Source organism: Pristiophorus japonicus, chromosome 16 (genome assembly GCF_044704955.1).
Source record: "Pristiophorus japonicus isolate sPriJap1 chromosome 16, sPriJap1.hap1, whole genome shotgun sequence".
Taxonomy (NCBI): Eukaryota; Metazoa; Chordata; class Chondrichthyes; family Pristiophoridae; genus Pristiophorus; species Pristiophorus japonicus.
The window spans coordinates 71,889,624-71,908,537 of NC_091992.1; the positions used below are offsets into that span (position 1 = coordinate 71,889,624).

General features: G+C 51.2%; 1 protein-coding gene across 1 annotated transcript in view; it reads right to left on the minus strand.

Annotated features, from left to right (window-relative positions):
- Positions 1 to 18,914, minus strand: part of xylt2 (xylosyltransferase II) — a 370,823-nt gene that overhangs the window by 63,430 nt on the left and 288,479 nt on the right. The window contains exon 3 of the mRNA XM_070857420.1: positions 15,986 to 16,161. Coding sequence (XP_070713521.1) covers positions 15,986 to 16,161 — 176 coding nt within the window. The remainder of the gene's footprint in view (positions 1 to 15,985; positions 16,162 to 18,914) is intronic.

The following is an 18,914-nucleotide window of genomic DNA, read 5'->3' on the forward strand; positions in this document are numbered from 1 at the left end:
GGGAGGTGAGAGAGACTGGGAGGGGGATGACAGACTGGGGGGGTGAGAGACTGGGGGGGGGGGTGAGAGACTGGGGGAAGGGTGAGAGAGACTGGGGGTTGAGAGACTGGGGGGTGAGAGATTGGGGGAGAGAGAGACTGGGGGTGGAAAGAGACTGGGGGGGTGAGAGAGACTGGGGGGTGAGAGAGACTGGGGGGGGGAGGTGGTGAGAGACACTGGGGGGTGAGAGAGACCGGGGGGGGGGGATGGTGAGAGAGACGGGGGGGTGAGAGAGACTGGGGGGTGAGAGAGACTGGGGGGTGAGAGAGACTGGGGGGTGAGAGAGATTGGGGGGTGAGAGAGATTGGGGGGTGAGAGAGACTGGGGGGGTGAGAGAGACTGGGGGGTGAGAGAGACTGGGGGGTGAGAGAGATTGGGGGGGTGAGAGAGACTGGGGGGTGAGAGAGACTGGGGGTGAGAGAGACTGGGGGGTGAGACAGACTGGGGGGTGAGAGAGACTGGGGCGGGGAGAGAGACTGGGGGGGGAAGAGAGACTGGGGGGGGGAGAGAGACTGGGGGGGGAAGAGAGACTGGGGGGGGAGAGAGACTGGGGGGGGAAGAGAGACTGGGGGGGGCGAAGAGAGACTGGGGGGGGAAGAGAGACTGGGGAGGGGAAGAGAGACTGGGGGGGTGGGAAGAGAGACTGGGGGGGGGGGGAGAGAGACTGGGGGGGGGGAAGAGAGACTGGAGGGTGAGAGAGACTGGGGGGGGTAAGAGAGACTGGGGGGCGTGAGAGAGACTGGGGGGGGTGAGAGAGACTGGGGGGGGGTGAGAGAGACTGGGGGGGGTGAGACTGGGGGGGGTGGGGGGGTGAGAGAGACTGGGAGGTGACAGAGACTGCGGGGGGGGTGAGAGACTGGGATGGGGGGGCTGAGAGAGACTGGGGGGGGGTGAGAGACTGGTGGAGGTGAGAGACTGGTGGTGGAGAGAGACTGGGGGGTGAGAGAGACTGGGGGGGGGAGTGGTGAGAGAGACTGGGGGGTGAGAGAGACCGGCGGAGGGGTGGTGAGAGAGACTGGGGGTTGAGAGAGAGATTGGGGGGGTTGAGAGACTGGAGGGGGGGTGGGGGGGGTGAGAGAGATTGGGAGGTGAGAGAGACTGGGAGGGGGATGACAGACTGGGGGGGTGAGAGACTGGGGGGGGGGGGTGAGAGACTGGGGGAAGGGTGAGAGAGACTGGGGGTTGAGAGACTGGGGGGTGAGAGATTGGGGGAGAGAGAGACTGGGGGTGGAAAGAGACTGGGGGGGTGAGAGAGACTGGGGGGTGAGAGAGACTGGGGGGGGAGGTGGTGAGAGACACTGGGGGGTGAGAGAGACCGGGGGGGGGGGATGGTGAGAGAGACGGGGGGGTGAGAGAGACTGGGGGGTGAGAGAGACTGGGGGGTGAGAGAGACTGGGGGGTGAGAGAGACTGGGGGGGTGAGAGAGACTGGGGGGTGAGAGAGACTGGGGGGTGAGAGAGATTGGGGGGGTGAGAGAGACTGGGGGGTGAGAGAGACTGGGGGTGAGAGAGACTGGGGGGTGAGACAGACTGGGGGGTGAGAGAGACTGGGGCGGGGAGAGAGACTGGGGGGGGAAGAGAGACTGGGGGGGGGAGAGAGACTGAGGGGGGAAGAGAGACTGGGGGGGGAGAGAGACTGGGGGGGGAAGAGAGACTGGGGGGGGCGAAGAGAGACTGGGGGGGGGAAGAGAGACTGGGGAGGGGAAGAGAGACTGGGGGGGTGGGAAGAGAGACTGGGGGGGGGGGAGAGAGACTGGGGGGGGGGAAGAGAGACTGGAGGGTGAGAGAGACTGGGGGGGGTAAGAGAGACTGGGGGGCGTGAGTGAGACTGGGGGGGGGTGAGAGAGACTGGGGGGGGGGGTGAGAGAGACTGGGGGGGGGTGAGACTGGGGGGGGTGGGGGGGTGAGAGAGACTGGGAGGTGACAGAGACTGCGGGGGGGGTGAGAGACTGGGAGGGGGGGGCTGAGAGAGACTGGGGGGGGGTGAGAGACTGGTGGAGGTGAGAGACTGGTGGTGGAGAGAGACTGGGGGGTGAGAGAGACTGGGGGGGGGGTGGTGAGAGAGACTGGGGGGTGAGAGAGACCGGCGGAGGGGTGGTGAGAGAGACTGGGGGTTGAGAGAGATTGGGGGGGTGAGAGACTGGCGGGGTGAGAGACTGGGGGGGGGGGGGTGAGAGACTGGGGGGGCGGGGGGGGGTGAGAGAGACTGGGAGGTGAGAGAGACTGGGGGGGGGTGAGAGACTGGGGAGGTGAGAGAGACTGGGGGAGGTGAGAGAGACTGGGGGGGGGTGAGCTACTGGGGGGGGGGTGAGAGATTGGGGGGGGAGAGAGAGCCTCGGGGGGGAGAGAGAGACTGGGGGGGAGAGAGAGACTGGGGGGGAGAGAGAGACTGGGGGGGGAGAGAGAGACTGGGGGGGGGGGTGAAAGAGACTGGGGGGGGGGGTGAGAGAGACTGGGAGGTGAGAGAGACTGGGAGGGGGGTGAGAGACTGGTGGGGGGGGCTGAGAGACTGGAGAGGGGGGCTGAGAGAGACTGGGAGGTGAGAGAGACTGGGAGGGGGGTGAGAGACTGGGGGTGGGGATGAGAGACTGGGAGGGGGGTGAGAGACTGGGAGGGGGGTGAGAGAGACTGGGGGGGGGTGAGAGAGACTGGGGGGTTGAGAGAGACTGGGGGGGGGATGAGAGAGACTGGGGAGGGTGAGAGAGACTGTGGGGGGGGGTGAGAGAGACTGGGGGGGGGTGAGAGAGACTGGGGGGGTGAGACTGGGGGGGGGTGAGACTGGGGGGGGGTTGGGGGGGGTGAGAGAGACTGGGAGGTGACAGAGACTGCGGGGGGGTGAGAGACTGGGAGGGGGGGGCTGAGAGAGACTGGGGGGGTGAGAGACTGGTGGGGGTGAGAGACTGGTGGTGGAGAGAGACTGGGGGGTGAGAGAGACTGGGGGGGGGGGGGTGGTGAGAGAGACTGGGGGGTGAGAGAGACCGGCGGAGGGGTGGTGAGAGAGACTGGGGGTTGAGAGAGACTGGGGGGGGGTGAGAGACTGGCGGGGTGAGAGACTGGGGGGGGGGGGTGAGAGACTGGGGGGGCGGGGGGGGTGAAAGAGACTGGGAGGTGAGAGAGACTGGGGGGGGCGGTGAGAGACTGGGGAGGTGAGAGAGACTGGGGGAGGTGAGAGAGACTGGGGGGGGTGAGCTACTGGGGGGGCGGTGAGAGACTGGGGGGGGAGGTGAGAGACTGGGGGGGGGTGAGAGATTGGGGGGGGAGAGAGAGACTGGGGAGGGGAGAGAGAGACTGGGGGGGGAGAGAGACTGGGGGGGGAGAGAGAGACTGGGGGGGGGGTGAAAGAGACTGGGGGGGGGGGGTGAGAGAGCCTGGGAGGTGAGAGAGACTGGGAGGTGAGAGAGACTGGGAGGGATGTGAGAGACTGGTGGGGGGGGGGGCTGAGAGACTGGAGGGGGGTGCTGAGAGAGACTGGGAGGTGAGAGAGACTGGGAGGGGGATGAGAGACTGGGAGGGGGGTGAGAGACTGGGAGGGGGGTGAGAGACTTTGAGGGGGGTGAGAGACTGGGGGGAGAGAGAGACTACAGGGGAAAGAGAGACTGGGGGGGGAGAGAGACTGGGGGTGGAAAGAGACTGGGGGTGGAAAGAGACTGGGGGTGGAAAGAGACTGGGGGGGGGGAAAGAGACTGGGGGAGGGGAAAGAGACTGTGGGGTGAGAGAGACTGGGGGGGTGAGAGAGACTGGGGGGTGAGAGAGACTGGGGGTGGGGGGAGAGATACTGGGGGGGGTGAGAGAGACTGGGGGAGGGGGAGAGAGACTGGGGGAGGGTGAAAGAGACTGGGGGAGGGGGAGAGAGACTGGGGGGGAGACTGGGGGGTGGGATAGAGACTGGGAGGGGGGGAGAGACACTGCGGGGGGAGAGAGACTGTGGGGGGGGAGAGAGACTGTGGGGGAGAGGGACTAGGGAGGAGAGAGACTGGGGGGGAGAGAGACTCGGGGGGGGGGGGGAGAGAGACTGGGGGGGGAGACTGGGGGGTGGGATAGAGACTGGGAGGGGGGGAGAGAGACTGCGGGGGGAGAGAGACTGTGGGGGGGGAGAGAGACTGTGGGGGAGAGGGACTAGGGAGGAGAGAGACTGGGGGGGAGAGAGACTCGGGGGGGGGGGGAGAGAGACTGGGGGGGGGAAGACTGGGGAGGAGAGAGAGACTGATGAGGGAGTGAGACTAGTGAGTGAGACAGACGAAAGGAGTAAATAAGGCTTTATTAGACCATTTATATTATTGCCGAACACTAGAAAATACTACAATCTATTTAAAAATACATCAAACTGTGGAGAACTATAAAGATCTGTGTAATATCAAACAAACCTGTCAGATCTGTGTCTATACCGCCCACTTAAGATCCACTTAAGATCCAGTAAGACCTGCTTTTTCAGGACGGTATTAAGGTCCGGTGGTAAACGGATCTTAATGATGAAACTTCCATTTTGGTCGGTAATATATGGGCGGACAGTATCGAATACCGCCCGGCGGTAATGACTGTGGAATTTACCGCTGGCCGGTAAATGGGCGATTTGAGAGGAAACTCTAGCCCACTGTGATTTTCCAAGTGCTTTGTTACCACGTCCTCAATAATATTCTAACATTTTCCCTACTACTGATGTCAGGCTAACTGGCTTAAAGTTGCCTGTTTCCCTCTCCCTCCTTTCTTGAACAGTTGCTACCTTCCAATCTACAGGGAATGTTCTAGAATCTGGGGAACTGTGGAAGATCAAAACCAATTCATCCTCATTTCTGCAGCCACCTATTTTAAAAGGATGTCATGATAAACCTTAATAAAACACTGCTTCGGCCCCAGCTGGAGTATTGTGTACAGTTCTGGGGACCGCACTTTAGGAAGGATGTCCAGACCCTGGACAGGGTGCAGAGGAGGTTTACCAGGATGGTGCCAGGGATGAGGGACTTCAATTATGTGCAGAGGCCGGAGAAGCTGGGGTTGTTCTCCTATGAGCAGAGGGTTAAGGGAGATTTAGTGGAGGTGTTCAAAATGATGAGGGCTTTTGATAGAGCAAGTCGGGAGAAATGGTTTCCTCATAGATTAAAATAATTGTCAAAGAACTGGAGGGGAAATGAGGAGCCATGTTTTCACACAGTGGTGTTAAGATCTAGAACGTACTACCTGAAAGGGTGGTAGGATCAGATTCCATCGGGACTTTCAAAAGACAATTAGACATGCGCTTAAAGAGGAGTAATGGTTAGGGTTATGGGGAAAAATCTGGGATGTGGGACCACATTGGATAGGTACAGATACGATGGACCGATTGGCCTGTTTCTGTGCCCGATGATTCTATGATTCTAAGTGCAACAAAGAACAGAGTCAAGTGGAAGCATATTCTGCCCCTGAAGAAACATCAGTGAGCTGGAGAATGTGGAGTGGGATCTGCTTAGGCTCATAGAAACATAGAAAATAGGTGCAGGAGTATGCCATTCGGCCCTTCGAGCCTGCACCACATTCAATAAGATCATGGCTGATCATTCACCTCAGTACCCCTTTCCTGCTTTCTCTCCATACCCCTTGATCCCGTTAGCCGTAAGGGCCATATCTAACTCCCTCTTGAATATATCCAATGAACTGGCATCAATGACTCCCTGCGGCAGGGAATTCCACAGGTTAACAACTCTCTGAGTGAAGAAGTTTCTCCCCATCTCAGTCCTAAATGGCCTGCCCCTTATCCTAAGACTGTGTCCCTTGGTTCTGGACTTCCCCAACATCGGGAACATTCTTCCCGCATCTAACCTGTCCTGTCCCGTCAGAATCTTATATGTTTCTATGAGATCCCCTCTCATCCTTCTAAACTCCAGTGTATAAAGGCCTAGTCGATCCGGTCTCCCCTCATATGTCAGTCCAGCCATCCCTTGAATCAGTCTGGTGAACCTTCGCTGCACTCCCTCAATAGCAAGAACGTCCTTCCTCAAATTAGGAGACCAAAACTGAACACAATATTCCAGGTGAGGCCTCACTAAGGCCCTGTACAATTGCAGTAAGACCTCCCTGCTCCTATACTCAAATCCCCTTGCTATGAAGGCCAACATACCATTTGCCTTCTTCACCGCCTGCTGTACCTGCATGCCAACTTTCAATGTCTGATGAACCATGACACACAGGTCTCATTGCACCTCCCCTTTTCCTAACCTGCCACCATTCAGATAATATTCTGCCTTCTTGTTTTTGCCACCAAAGTGGATAACCTCACATTTATCCAAATTATACTGCATCTGCCATGCATTTGCCCACTCTCCTAACCTGTCCAAATCACCCTGCAGCCTCTTAGCATCCTCCTCAAAGCTCACACCGCCATCCAGTTTAGTGTCATCTGCAAACTTGGAGATATTACCCTCAATTCCTTCATCCGAATCGTTAATGTATATTGTGAAGAGCTTGGGTCCCAGCACTGAGCCCTGCGGTACTCCACTAGTTACTGCCTCCCATTCCGAAAAGGACCCGTTTATCCCGACTCTCTGCTTCCTGCCTGCCAACCAATTCTCTGTCCACGCCAGTACATTACCCCCAATACCATGTGCCTTGATCTTGTACACCAATCTCTTATGTGGTACCTTGTCAAAGGCCTTTTGAAAGTCCAAATACACTACATCCACTGGTTCTCCCTTGTCCACTTTACTAGTTACATCCTCACAAAATTCCAGAAGATTGGTCAAGCATGATTTCCCTTTCATAAATCCATGCTGACTTGGACCGATCCTGTCACCGCTTTCAAAATGCGCTGCTATTTCATCCTTAATAATAGATTCCAACATTTTCCCCACTACTGATGTCAGGCTAACCGGCTATAATTTTCTCTCTCCCTCCTTTTTTAAAAAGTGGTGTTACATTAGCTACCCTCCAGTCCATAGGAACTGATCCAGCTTTGATAGACTTGAAAAATGATTACCAATGCATCCACTATTTCTAGGGCCACCTCCTTAAGTACTCTGAGATGCAGACAATCAGGCCCTGGGGATTTATCGGCCTTCAATCCCATCAATTTCCCTAACACAATTTCCCTCCTAATAAGGATATCCTTCAGTTCCTCCTGCTCACTAGACCCTCAGTCCCCCAGTGCATCCGGAAGGTCATTTGCATATTACTTCGTGAATACAGAACCAAAGTATTTGTTCAATTGGTCTGCCATTTCTTTGTTCCCCATTATTAATTCACCTGAGTCCGACTACAAGGGACCTATGTTTGTTTTCACCAATCTTTTTCTCTTCACATATCTATAGAAGCTTTTGCAGTCAGTTTTTATGTTCCCGGCAAGCTTACTCCCATACTCTATTTCCCCCCTCCTAATTAAACCCTTTGTCTTCCTCTGCTGAATTCTAAATTTCTCCCAGTCCTCAGGTTTGCTACTTTTTCTGGCCAATTTATATGCCTTTTCCTTGGATCTAACACTATCCTTAATTTCCCTTGTTAGCCACGGTTGAGCCACCTTCCCTGTCTTATTTTTACTCCAGACAGGGATGAACAACTGTTGAAGTTCATCCATGTGATCTATAAATGTTTGGCGTTGCCTATCCACCGTCAACCCTTTAAGTATCATTTGCCAGTCTATTCTAGCCAATTCACGCCTCATGCCATCGAAGTTAGCTTTCCTTAAGTTGAGGACCCTAGTTTCTATTGACTATCAGAAGCTCCTCTTGGTTTCGGATTTCCAGCGACAGGACAGCACTGACTGTTTCCCCACTGAATCACTTCCTCCAGTGGCTGTGAATTGGCTGAGAAATATGTCACACCTCCTCACATCAACACTACTGTAGTGTTATTCTGGATAAAATCTTTGGAAGGACAAGGAGCCCGTGACCTAGAACAAGCTCTATAAATTGGGAGAGAACAGGAGAACAATGTTACCTCCAGGATGTAAGGGAAGTGTAATGATGGGTGTAAACACTCTATACATCAGCTCTACAAAATTCATTGTTGCTGGCTTAAGTGTGATTTTGCATATCGTGTGCTCGTACTGATAGACTGAATAAACTCTGGGAAAGAAAAGACTTGCATTTATATAGTGCCTTTTACGACCACCGGATGTCTCAAAGTGCTTTACAGCCAATGAAGTACTTTTGGAGTGTAGTCACTGTTGTAATGTGGGAAACACGGCAGACAATTTGCACACAGCAAGCTCCCACAAACAGTAATGTGATAATGACCAGAGAATCTATTTTTGTTATGTTATTTGAGGGATAAATATTGTCCAGGACACCGGGGATAACTCCCCTGCTCGTCTTCGAAATAGTGCCATTGGGATCTTTTATGTCTACCTGAGAGAGCAGATGGGGCCTCGGTTTAAAGTCTCATCTGAAAGATGGCACCTCCAACAGTGCGGCACTCCCTCAGCACCGCACTGGAGTGTCAGCCTGGATTATAGGCTCAAGTTCCTGGAGAGGATCTTGGACCCACAACTTTCTGAAGCAGAGGCGAGAGTGCTACCCACTGAGCCACGGCTAAAATCTAAAACTCTAATATATTAAATCTGCCACATATGGTGCGCGTTCCTTATTCAGTCACCACCATTCTGGCACGCCTCCAGGTGGCGCCACGATAGGATTTTCGATTGAAAAGCTAGCTGTGACACTGTCACACCTGCAGCTATACACTTCTACCACTAGATGGGGCTTCAGCTACCCAGCTCTCTGGCAATTTCTCAGGAGACTCCATTTGCCTCAGGTTAAGTTTAAGATAAATATTTTAAACTTTCTTTAAACAAGTTACATTTAAAGCTTTCTCCTTTTAGATTCTTGCTGCCTTTAACCTCCTGCATCCCTTCAAAATTGAAAAATAAATTGGGTTCCTACCTACTCCCGGAGTCGCTGGGCTGTGCTATACCCTCATAACCTCAATAGATTTTTTGAATCTATCACTTCAATATAATAACTGTGCACAAGCCAGTGTCTGGAGTCACACAGCCTGTTGCTCAGCACCTGTCCCAGCTCTCACACTCTCCACATGCTTACATCCCTACTTCCAACAAACAACCAAGAGCCCAGGCTGCTGTCTCCTGAGTTACCTTTACCCTGTGGCACTGCATTCGCTGTAGGACGGCTGAGTGGATCAAGGCATCTTATTGGCCAACACAAACCAGCATGTTCCCTGCTCAGTGCCCACACTGGGCCGAGTTAGCTGATCTCGAGCGGGATAGCAGAAGGACCAGGCGTCACTGGATCCTGATGAGAAGCAGGGGCCCTGGCTGATCTTTGGGTCCGGTGGGGGGGGGGACTTTAGTTAACGATATAATTAGCTTCAATGCCTCTGCACAATAGGGGCTTAAAAATAAAATCAGCCTGTTATCCTGCTGCTCACGGCCATTGAGCGACACATGCTGGAAAAGGCAAGGACAGGATCAGCGCTGGCTGTGGAGAAGGGTTCTTGGGCAAGAGACTGGAGGCAGGTGGGACCCCATTCCCAGGGGGATTCAGGGAGGGAAGGGTGGCGAAAGCTCAGTGAGTACTATGGGACGGAAATGTCATTGAAGTCTTCACCTTGTTAAGGGGAGAAGTGATGATCCCATGCTGACTGCAATGAATCTCCATCTGCAAAGCACAGCTGCTGAGCCATCAGCCCGGCTAAAAATAGCACCGCAGCATTAGGTGGAAATTATTTTCAACATTAGCTTGATGGGAGATTTTCCACAAGCCACTGAACAGCCAGCCAGACTGCAGGGCAGAGGCCTGTGGATCGAGAGCTGCGTGGCCTCTCACTGCTACATTAACCATGTAACCAGCAGCTTCTCCTCAGAGCTGCGCATACTTCATCTTCAAAAAGACACTTTGTCTGCATGGTCTGTAGCTGATTTGTTGGTGCAGAATGAAAACAAAGAGCAAAAGTCTTCAAGTTCCTCGCCACGTCTCTTGCAGGCATTGAGTGCGTCCGGCTGTGGTCTTGGCAGCAACGACTTGTATTTATATTACGCCTTTAATGCAGTAACACGAAGATTGAGACCATCTGTTCGGCTGCCTCTGCCTTTCCTCCCTGCCCCTCCTTCCTCTAGCACACCGGGTACATCCTCCTCCAACATCTCTCCTCCATTGTCCAGCTGGGTGGGACTGCACTCGCCTGGTTCCATTCTTATCGATCTAATCGTAGCCAGAGAATCACCTGCAACGGCTTCTCTTCCCACCCCCGCATCGTTACCTCTGGTGTCCCCCAAGGATCTATCCTTGGCCCCCTCCTATTTCTCATCTACATGTTGCCCCTTGACGACATCATCCGGAAACACAGTGTCAGTTTCCACATGTACGCTGATGACACCCAGCTCTACCTCACCACCACTTCTCTCGACCCCTCCACTATACCTGATTTGTTACACTGCTTCTCTGACATCCAGTGCTGGATGAGCAGAAATTTCCACCAACTAAATATTGGGGAGACCAAAGCCATTGTTTTCGGTCCCCGCCACTGCCACCAAATTCGTCCCCCTCCTTGGTCACTGTCTGAGGCTGAGCCAGACCGTTTGCAACCTTGGTCTCATATCTGACCCTGAGCTGACCTTCCGACCACATATCCACACCATAACCAGCACCGCCTACTCCCACCTCCGTAACATCGCCCGACTCTGCCTCCGCCTCAGCTCATCTGCTGCTAAAGCCCTCATCCATGCCTTTGTTACCTCCAGACTTGACTATTCCAACGCACTCCTGGTTAGCCTTTCATCTTCCACCCTCTATAAACTTGAGCTCATCCAAAGCTCGAAGCCATTATCTTTGGTCCCCGCCACAAACTGCGTTCCCTAACCACTGACTCCATCGCTCTCATCAGCATCAATCTGAGGGTGAACCAGACTGTTCGCAACCTAGGTGTCACATTTGACCCTGAAATGAGTTTCCAGCCACATATCTGCGGCATAACTCAGAACGCCTATTTCCACTTCCGTAACATCGCTCGCCTCCGCCCCTGCCTCAGCTCATTCGCTGCTGAAGCTCTCATCCATGCCTTTGTTATCTCTAAACTTGACTATTCAACTTCCACCTCTATAAATTTGAGCTCATCCAAACCTCTGCTGCCTGTGTCCTAACTTGCACCCAGTCCCACTCACCCATCACCCCTGTGCTCGCTGCCCATGTCCTAACTCGCACCCAGTCCCACTCACCCACCACCCCTGTGCTCGCTGCCTGTGTCCTAGCTCGCACCCAGTCCCACTCACCCATCACCCCTGTGCTCGCTGCCTGTGTCCTAGCTCGCACCCAGTCCCACTCACCCATCACCCCTGTGCTCGCTGTCCATGGCCTAACTCGCACCCAGTCCCACTCACCCACCACCCCTGTGCTCGCTGCCTGTGTCCTAACTCGCACCAAGTCCTGCTCACCCACCACCCCTGTGCTCGCTGACCTACTTTGGCTCCCGGTCCAACAATGCCTCAAATTTAAAATTCCTATCCTGGTTTTCAAATCCCTCCATGGCCTCACCCCTCCCTATTTCTGTCACCTCTTCCAGCCTTTTTCTGTGGCCAACTGTGTAAAAGGCTGCAGAAACGTCAGGGTTAACGTGGTCACAGTCATAGAGGATGTCATTTGAGATTTTGATTAGGATCGTTCCAGAACTGTGGCAGGGACGGAAACCTGATTGGAGAGATTCAGATATGGAGTTGCAGAAAAGATGAGCACAGATCTGGGGGGGGGGTGCGGGGCACCAACACGTTCAATGACAGGGAAAGGAAACGGGTGGTAGTTTGCAAGGACAGAAGGGTCAAGGGTGGGTTTTTTGAGGAGGGGGTGATGTCAGCAATTTTGAAAGGGAGGGGGACAGTACCTGAGGAGATCGAAACACTTACAATGTCAGCGAGCATGGGGGTTAGGAAGGGATGTTGGCCGGTCAGCGGTTTGGTGGGAATAGTCGAGGGAGCAGGAGGTAGATGAGCTCAGAGAGGGCATGAGGTAAGATAGGAGAGAAACTGGAGAAACAGGGTCAAAGGCGGCAGAGGAAGTAGCAGAAACTGCTGGTCTCAATCTTAATGACGAAGTAGTCCATGAACTCCTCGCCATTGTTGGAGGGGAGGGTGCAGGGTTTAAGCTGACGGTTGATCGAGGAGAAAAGAAGCTAGGGATTATTTTCAAGATGAAGCACCTTGGTATGTTACCCAACGTTAAAGGCGCTATATAAATGGCAGTTATCTATGTTGTGACCTTTACTGTCTCGGTTGATCTTGGAGTGGGTGGTTTTGGCAAAGGAGAACGAAGCCCGATTCCACTTTATGTGGTCCAGCCAGATCTGGTGACAAATGGCTGAAGCAACTGTGCACCAGATGTGACCAAGTCTGCACTCTTTGCACTGGAGGGAGTGAAGATAGGGAGAGGGGCTGTTACCAGGGCAACAACCAGGTTGACTGCGATGAATGGTGGGCCAGAGGCTCGGCAGTTGGGAGTTTGAAAGTGCTGTTGTGAGTGATTTGAGGGAGGTTTTTGTTCCCCGGGTGGACACAGAAGCAAGTGGCGCTGGAGGTGGGTAGGAAGGCATGGGTGGTGAAGTGTACGAGCAAGTGCCAGCAGGGGGCACTGCATTAATGATGGGCTGATCTTCTGCCTCCGTCCTCACGCATGGGCACTGCACTGCCAGCCTAGCTGAGACCCAGCAACTCAGTACTGACCCAATGCCAAGCCTGCCACCAGGCGAGTCTGCCTGCTTTAATCCCACACCAGGCAGGCCACTGACTAACCAAACTAGCAGACTATTATGGAATCAAGGGTGAAATCAGACCGTCATATCAAACCAACACCAGCATCATCTGTTTTGTAAATGTCCTGGAAGAATGGGTGATCTATTTACCAGGACTGCCCGGTAAGGTAACTGCTGTGAAGCTGTCAGTCACATATACATGTGGCAGAGTAAATTCACTTTTACACAAAAGGTTTTGTTTATAGGCGAGTTCTAATCAAACCCGAGTGGCCAACTTGTACACAGTCCAGTGTCCTGCCTTCCTCTCCTAAAACCAGCGACTGACAGATGGTTCAAAGGCACCTGTTGCTCTCTGGTGCCTCAGGCCCTTTATGTGTACATATGGACAGTGAGTGTCGGAGGGATGGTGTGCTCTGAGCAGCATCGAAGCTCAGTCCAATCCTGCCCTATACACACATGCACTTTTAAGGTAGGGGTCACTGGCGAGTGATCAGGCGTGGGAAGGTTTCTTCCTGGCAGATTTCTTCTTCCTAATCCGGGAGTGCTAGGGCCATTTATAGAGCCCTATTTGCTCTGGAAGGCACTGCCTAAAAGGGCGGTGGAAGCAGATTCAATAATAACTTTCAAAGGGGGATTGGATAAATACTTGAAGCAGAAAATGTGCCGGGCTATAGGGAGGGAGCAGGGCAGTAATTGGACAGCTCTCTCAAAGAGCCAGCCCAGGCACGATGGACTGAATAACCTCCTTCTGTGATATATCATTCTATCAGTCTAATTGTGTACTTTATTTTTTGTAAACAAGATACATAAGAACATAAGAAATAGGAGCAGGAGTCAGCCATACAGCACTTGGAGTCTGCTGCGCCATTCAATAAGATCATGGCTGAACTTCTACATCGAGTCCACTTTCCTGCCCGATTCCCATATCCCTTGATTCCCTAAGAGTCAAAAAATCTATCGATCTCAGTCTTGAATATATTCATCAACAGAGCATCCACAGCCCGCTTGGGAGAGAGAATTCCAAATATTTACAACCCTCTGAGTGAAGAAATTTCTCCTCATCTCAGTCTTAAATGGCCGACCCCTTATCCTGGGACTGTGACCCCTGGTTCTAGACTCTCCAGCCAGGGGAATCATCCTCCCAGCATCTACCCTGTCAAGCCCTGTAAGAATTTTATATGTTTCAATGAAATCACTTCCCATTCTTCGAAACTCCAGAGAATATAAACTCTACCCAGTCTCTCCTCATAAGACAGCCCTCTCATCCCAGGAATAAAGCTAGTGAACCTTTGTTGCACTGCTTCTGAGGCAAGTATATCCTTCTTCGGGTAAAGAGACCAAACCTGTACACAGTACTCCAGGTGCAGTCTCACCAGGGCTCTATATAATTGCAGGAAGACTTCCTTACTCTTATACTCCAACCCCCTTGCAATAAAGGCCAACATACCATTTGCCTTCCTAATTGCTTGCTGTACCTGCACGTTAACTTTCTGTGATTTGTTTACAAGAGCACCCAAATCTCTCTGCATAACAACATTTACTAGTCTCTTACCTTTTAAAAAATATTCTTTTTTTCCATTCTTTCTACCAAATGGATAATTTCACACTTCCCCATATTATACTCCATCTGCCATGTTCTTGCTCAAACACTTTATCCCTTTGCAGGCTCTTTGCATCTTCTTCACAGCTTACTGTCCCACCTAGCTTTGTATTGTCAGCAAACTTGGATATATTAGTCATTGATATAGATTGTGAATAGCTGAGGCCCAAGCACCGATCCTTGTGGTACCCCACTAGTTACAGCCTGCTAACCCAAAATGACCCATTTATTCCTACTCTCTGTTTTCTGTCCATTAACCAATCCTCAATCCATGTTAATATATTACCCCAATCCCCTGAGCCCTAATCTTATGTAACAACCTTGTGTGGCAGCTTATTGACTGCCTTCTGAAAAGATACACAATTTTAATTTCTCCCTATACATTTCTTTTGATTTCAACTTTTGAAATCCTAGTCAATGTCCTGGGGCATTTCACATTGTGAGGCTGAATCCCAGTGTAGGGGTGAGAGGGAGAGGGGATTATTGGCGTACAGACATCATTCAATCTCCATTTTAAAATCATACATTCTATCCTTATTTATACATATTAGTTGATTTTATATTATTTATAGATAAATAGCAAAACAAAGGGCAATTTGGGAAGTAGTGAAGTAGAGTTGGTTGGAGTGTAAGGGGCCGAAATTGCCCCCTCTTTAAGGTCCATTACCACCTCTTTCCTTCAACCACCTATCTATTCTCAAATGTGGACAAGAATCCGATTAGCATGAGCTCTGCAGATAAAGAGCCTGCCAAAACTCTCCTGAGCAGGAGATCCGTGGGTGAGGTACCACGGGGCTGCCGGCAGGTGGAGATGAAGCTCAGCGAGAGTTGGCATCATTGTCAGAGGAGTGGCGAGAGCTGGCAAAAATAAATCGGCTCGCCATCAAAAGGGATGCAAAATAGGGGACATCCGATGTTCACAATGGGTCTGTATTTCTCAATCCCTTCCCTCTTCAGATACCCATTTACTCCCCGCTCAATATCCTTCCCTGGACATTATTCCACAACTCAATTACTGTTTAGGAACATAGGAATGGGAGCAGGCCATTCAGCCCCTCGAGACTGTTCCGCCATTCTGGTAGATTATGGTTAACCTGTATCTTAACTCCATTCACCGTTGCTCCTTTTTCCATTGATACCCTTACCCAACAAAACTCTATCCACCTCAGTCTCGAAAATTTCAACTGACCCCAGCATCCACAACCTTTGGGGGAGGGGGGAGGGGTTCCACTACCCTTTGTGTGAAAAGTGCTTCCTTCCTAAATGACCGAGCTCTAATTTTAGGATTGTGTGCCCATGTTCTGGAATATTTCATTCCTTTATCATTTTAAACACCTCTATCAGATCAAACGTCTGAACTCAAGGGAATACAAGCCTTGTCTATGCAACCAGTCCTCATAATTTAGCTCCAATATCATTCTGGTGAATCTGTGCTGTACCCACTCCAAGGCCAATATATCTTTCCTGGGCATTGATGCCCTCTGGATTGAAACAGTTTCCCCCTTTTCCCACAATTTCACTTCTTACTCCATACGTCTCCATTTTTAATCTGTGCCCTTGTATCGGAAACCATGTCAGCACCATTAGTGCTTTGCTGCAATATGTGTAATAAGCAAGTGAAGCTCTCAGCCACACAACAAGCAGTGACCACTGCATTCATATCCATCAGGACTGCGGCAGCACCTACCTTGTCTACGTGGATGTAGTAGAAGTGGTGCTGATGATAGATGGCTTTGATTAGCCGCTTCAGCTGCCTGATGGCTCTACCGTGAACAACAAGGACGTAGGCAATTCTAATGGGGTCCTGGACTGATGTCACATCCACATTGCCATCCTCCCATTGGACGTTGCTGTTGGGCTTCCCTATGAAGAAACACTACCAGTTAGTACAATAATCGCAGTCCCCACAGCTTTTCTCTAATTTATTCCCCCAGTTCTCGCTCCTTATAGTTAAAGGCACCACCCCCCGGGGTGTGATTCCCCTGCAGCCACATGCTACATTGCTCAAACAGCCATTCATCAGGTGCACGGCCGGGGAGATAAGACAGACAGATCTTCAGAGGGTACCACAATTGAGTCTGATCCTGTCCTTCCTGCTGCACACTTTTTAGCGGCTGGTGAGGGGAGAGAATGAACAGTGATTATAAACAGAGGCATAGAGTACAAAAGCAAGACAGCCTTTAGGCCCCAGCTGGATTATTGTGTCCAATTCTGGGCACCGCACTTTAGGAAGGATATCAAGGCATTGGAGAGGGTGCAGAGATTAACTAGAGTGGGACCAGGGATGAGGGACTTCAGTTGGATACAGAGACTGGATTGTTGTCCTTAGAGCAGAGAAGGTGATGGGGAGATTTAATAGAGGTGTTCTTGAGGGGTATCCAGAGTAAATAGGGAGAAATTGTTTCCACTGGCAGGGGGGTTGGTAAGCAGAGGGCACAGATTTCAGATAACTGGCAAAAGAACCAGAGGAGATGTTTTTTACGCGGCGAGTTATGATGATCATGATGCAAATGTAACGCCCCTATTTAAAAAAAGAAGGCAGGGAAACTATAGACCAGTTAGGCTAATGTCTGTGGTTGGGAAAATGTTAGAGTCCATTATTAAAGAAGCAGTAGCAGGACATTTGGAAAAGCAAAATTCCGTCAGGCAGAGTCAGCATGGATTTATGAAGGGGAAGTCATGTTTGACAAATTTGCTGGAATTCTTTGAGGATGTAATGAACAGGGTGGATAAAGGGGAACCAGTGGATGTGGTGTATTTGGACTTCCAGAAGGTATTTGACAAGGTGCCACAAGGTTACTGCACAAGATAAAAGTTCATGGGGTTGAGGGTAATATATTAGCATGGATAGAGGATTGGCTAACTAACAGAGAACAGAGAGTCGGGATAAATGATTCATTCTCTGGTTGGCAACCAGTAACTAGTGGGGTGCCGCAGGGATCAGTGCTGGGATCCCAACTATTTACAATTTATATTAATGACTTGGAAGGAGGGACTGAGTGTAACGTAGCCAAGTTTGCTGATGATACACAGATGGGAGGAAAAGCAATGTGTGAGGAGGACACAAAAAATCTGCAAAAGGACATAGACAGGCTAAGTGAGTGGGATAAAATTTGGCAGATGGAGTATAATGTTGTAAAATGTGAGGTCAAGCACTTTGGCAGAAAAAAAATCAAAGAGAAAGTTATTATTTAAATGGAGAAAGATTGCAAAGTGCCGCAGTACAGCGGGACCTGAGGGTACTTGTGCATGAAACACAAAAGATTAGTATGCAGGTACAGCAAGTAATCAGGAAGGCCAATGGAATCTTGACCTTTATTGCAAAGGGGATGGAGTATAAAAGCAGGGAAGTCTTGCTACAGTTATACAGGGTATTGGTGAGGCCACACCTGGAATACTGCGTGCAGTTTTGGTTTCCATATTTACAAAAGGATATACTTGCTTTGGAGGCAGTTCAGAGAAGGTTCACTAGATTGATTCCAGAGATGAGGGGTTTGACTTATGAGGAAAGGTTAAGTAGGTTGGGCCTCTACTCATTGGAATTCAGAAGACTGAGAGGTGATCTTATCGAAACGTATAAGATTATGAGGGGGTTGACAAGATGGATGCAGAGAGGATATTTCCACTGATGGGGGAGACTAGAACTAGGGTGCATAATCTTAGAATAAGGGGCCGCCCATTTAAAACAGAGATGAGAAGAAATTTCTTCTCTCAGAGGGTTGTAAATCTGTGGAATTCCCTGTCTCAGAGAGCTGTGGAAGCCGGGACATTGGATACATTTAAGACAGAGATAGACAATTTCTTAACCGATAAGGGATTATGGGGAGTAGGCGGGGAAGTGGACCTGAGTCGATGATCGAATCAAACATGATCGTATTAAATGGCGGAGCAGGCTCGAGAGGCCGTATGGCCTACTCCTGCTCCTATTTCTTATAGTCTTATGACCAAGAACGCACTGGCTGAAAAGATGGTGGAAGCAGATTCAATAGTAACTTTCAAAAGGGAATTTGATAAATACTTAAAAAGGAAAAATTTTCAGGGCTATGAAAGAGCAAGGGAGTAGGACTAATTGGCTCGCTCTTTCACAGGCACGATGGGCCGAATGTCCTCCTTCTGTGCCGCAAGATTCTTTTTGCCTCTCCCGGGAGATTACACAGCTGCAGGGGTGGGGGTGAGATGGTGGCGGTGGGCTGAGGGAAGAAGTGTTTAGTTATAATGCTCTGACCAGCATGGTGTGGGGCAGGCTCAATGAACCAGCTGGTCTTCTCCTGCCCACTGAATGTGTATGTTCGTGTGAACAGCAGGAACCCAAGCTGATTTTGACCCCTGTTGGACCAAGGCAAACAGTCGTTGCCCCACTACCTCCCCAATGTCCGAGACCAGGTATTGCACTTGGCAGCTCCCTCTCAGTGTCACACTGGACAGCACACTCACCCAGAGTCCGCAGAGAGCTCCCAAAAACCTGCCGTTTCTTTTAGAAAGAGGAAGCTTTCTTCCAATAGTGATTTGGAAACAAGGTGTCACATGTAACACGGTGGAGAGGTGCACAGTGTGCTCGGACAGCGACCATACTAATGGTCATACTAACTGATATAAGGAGGTATCTAAAGCTGCAG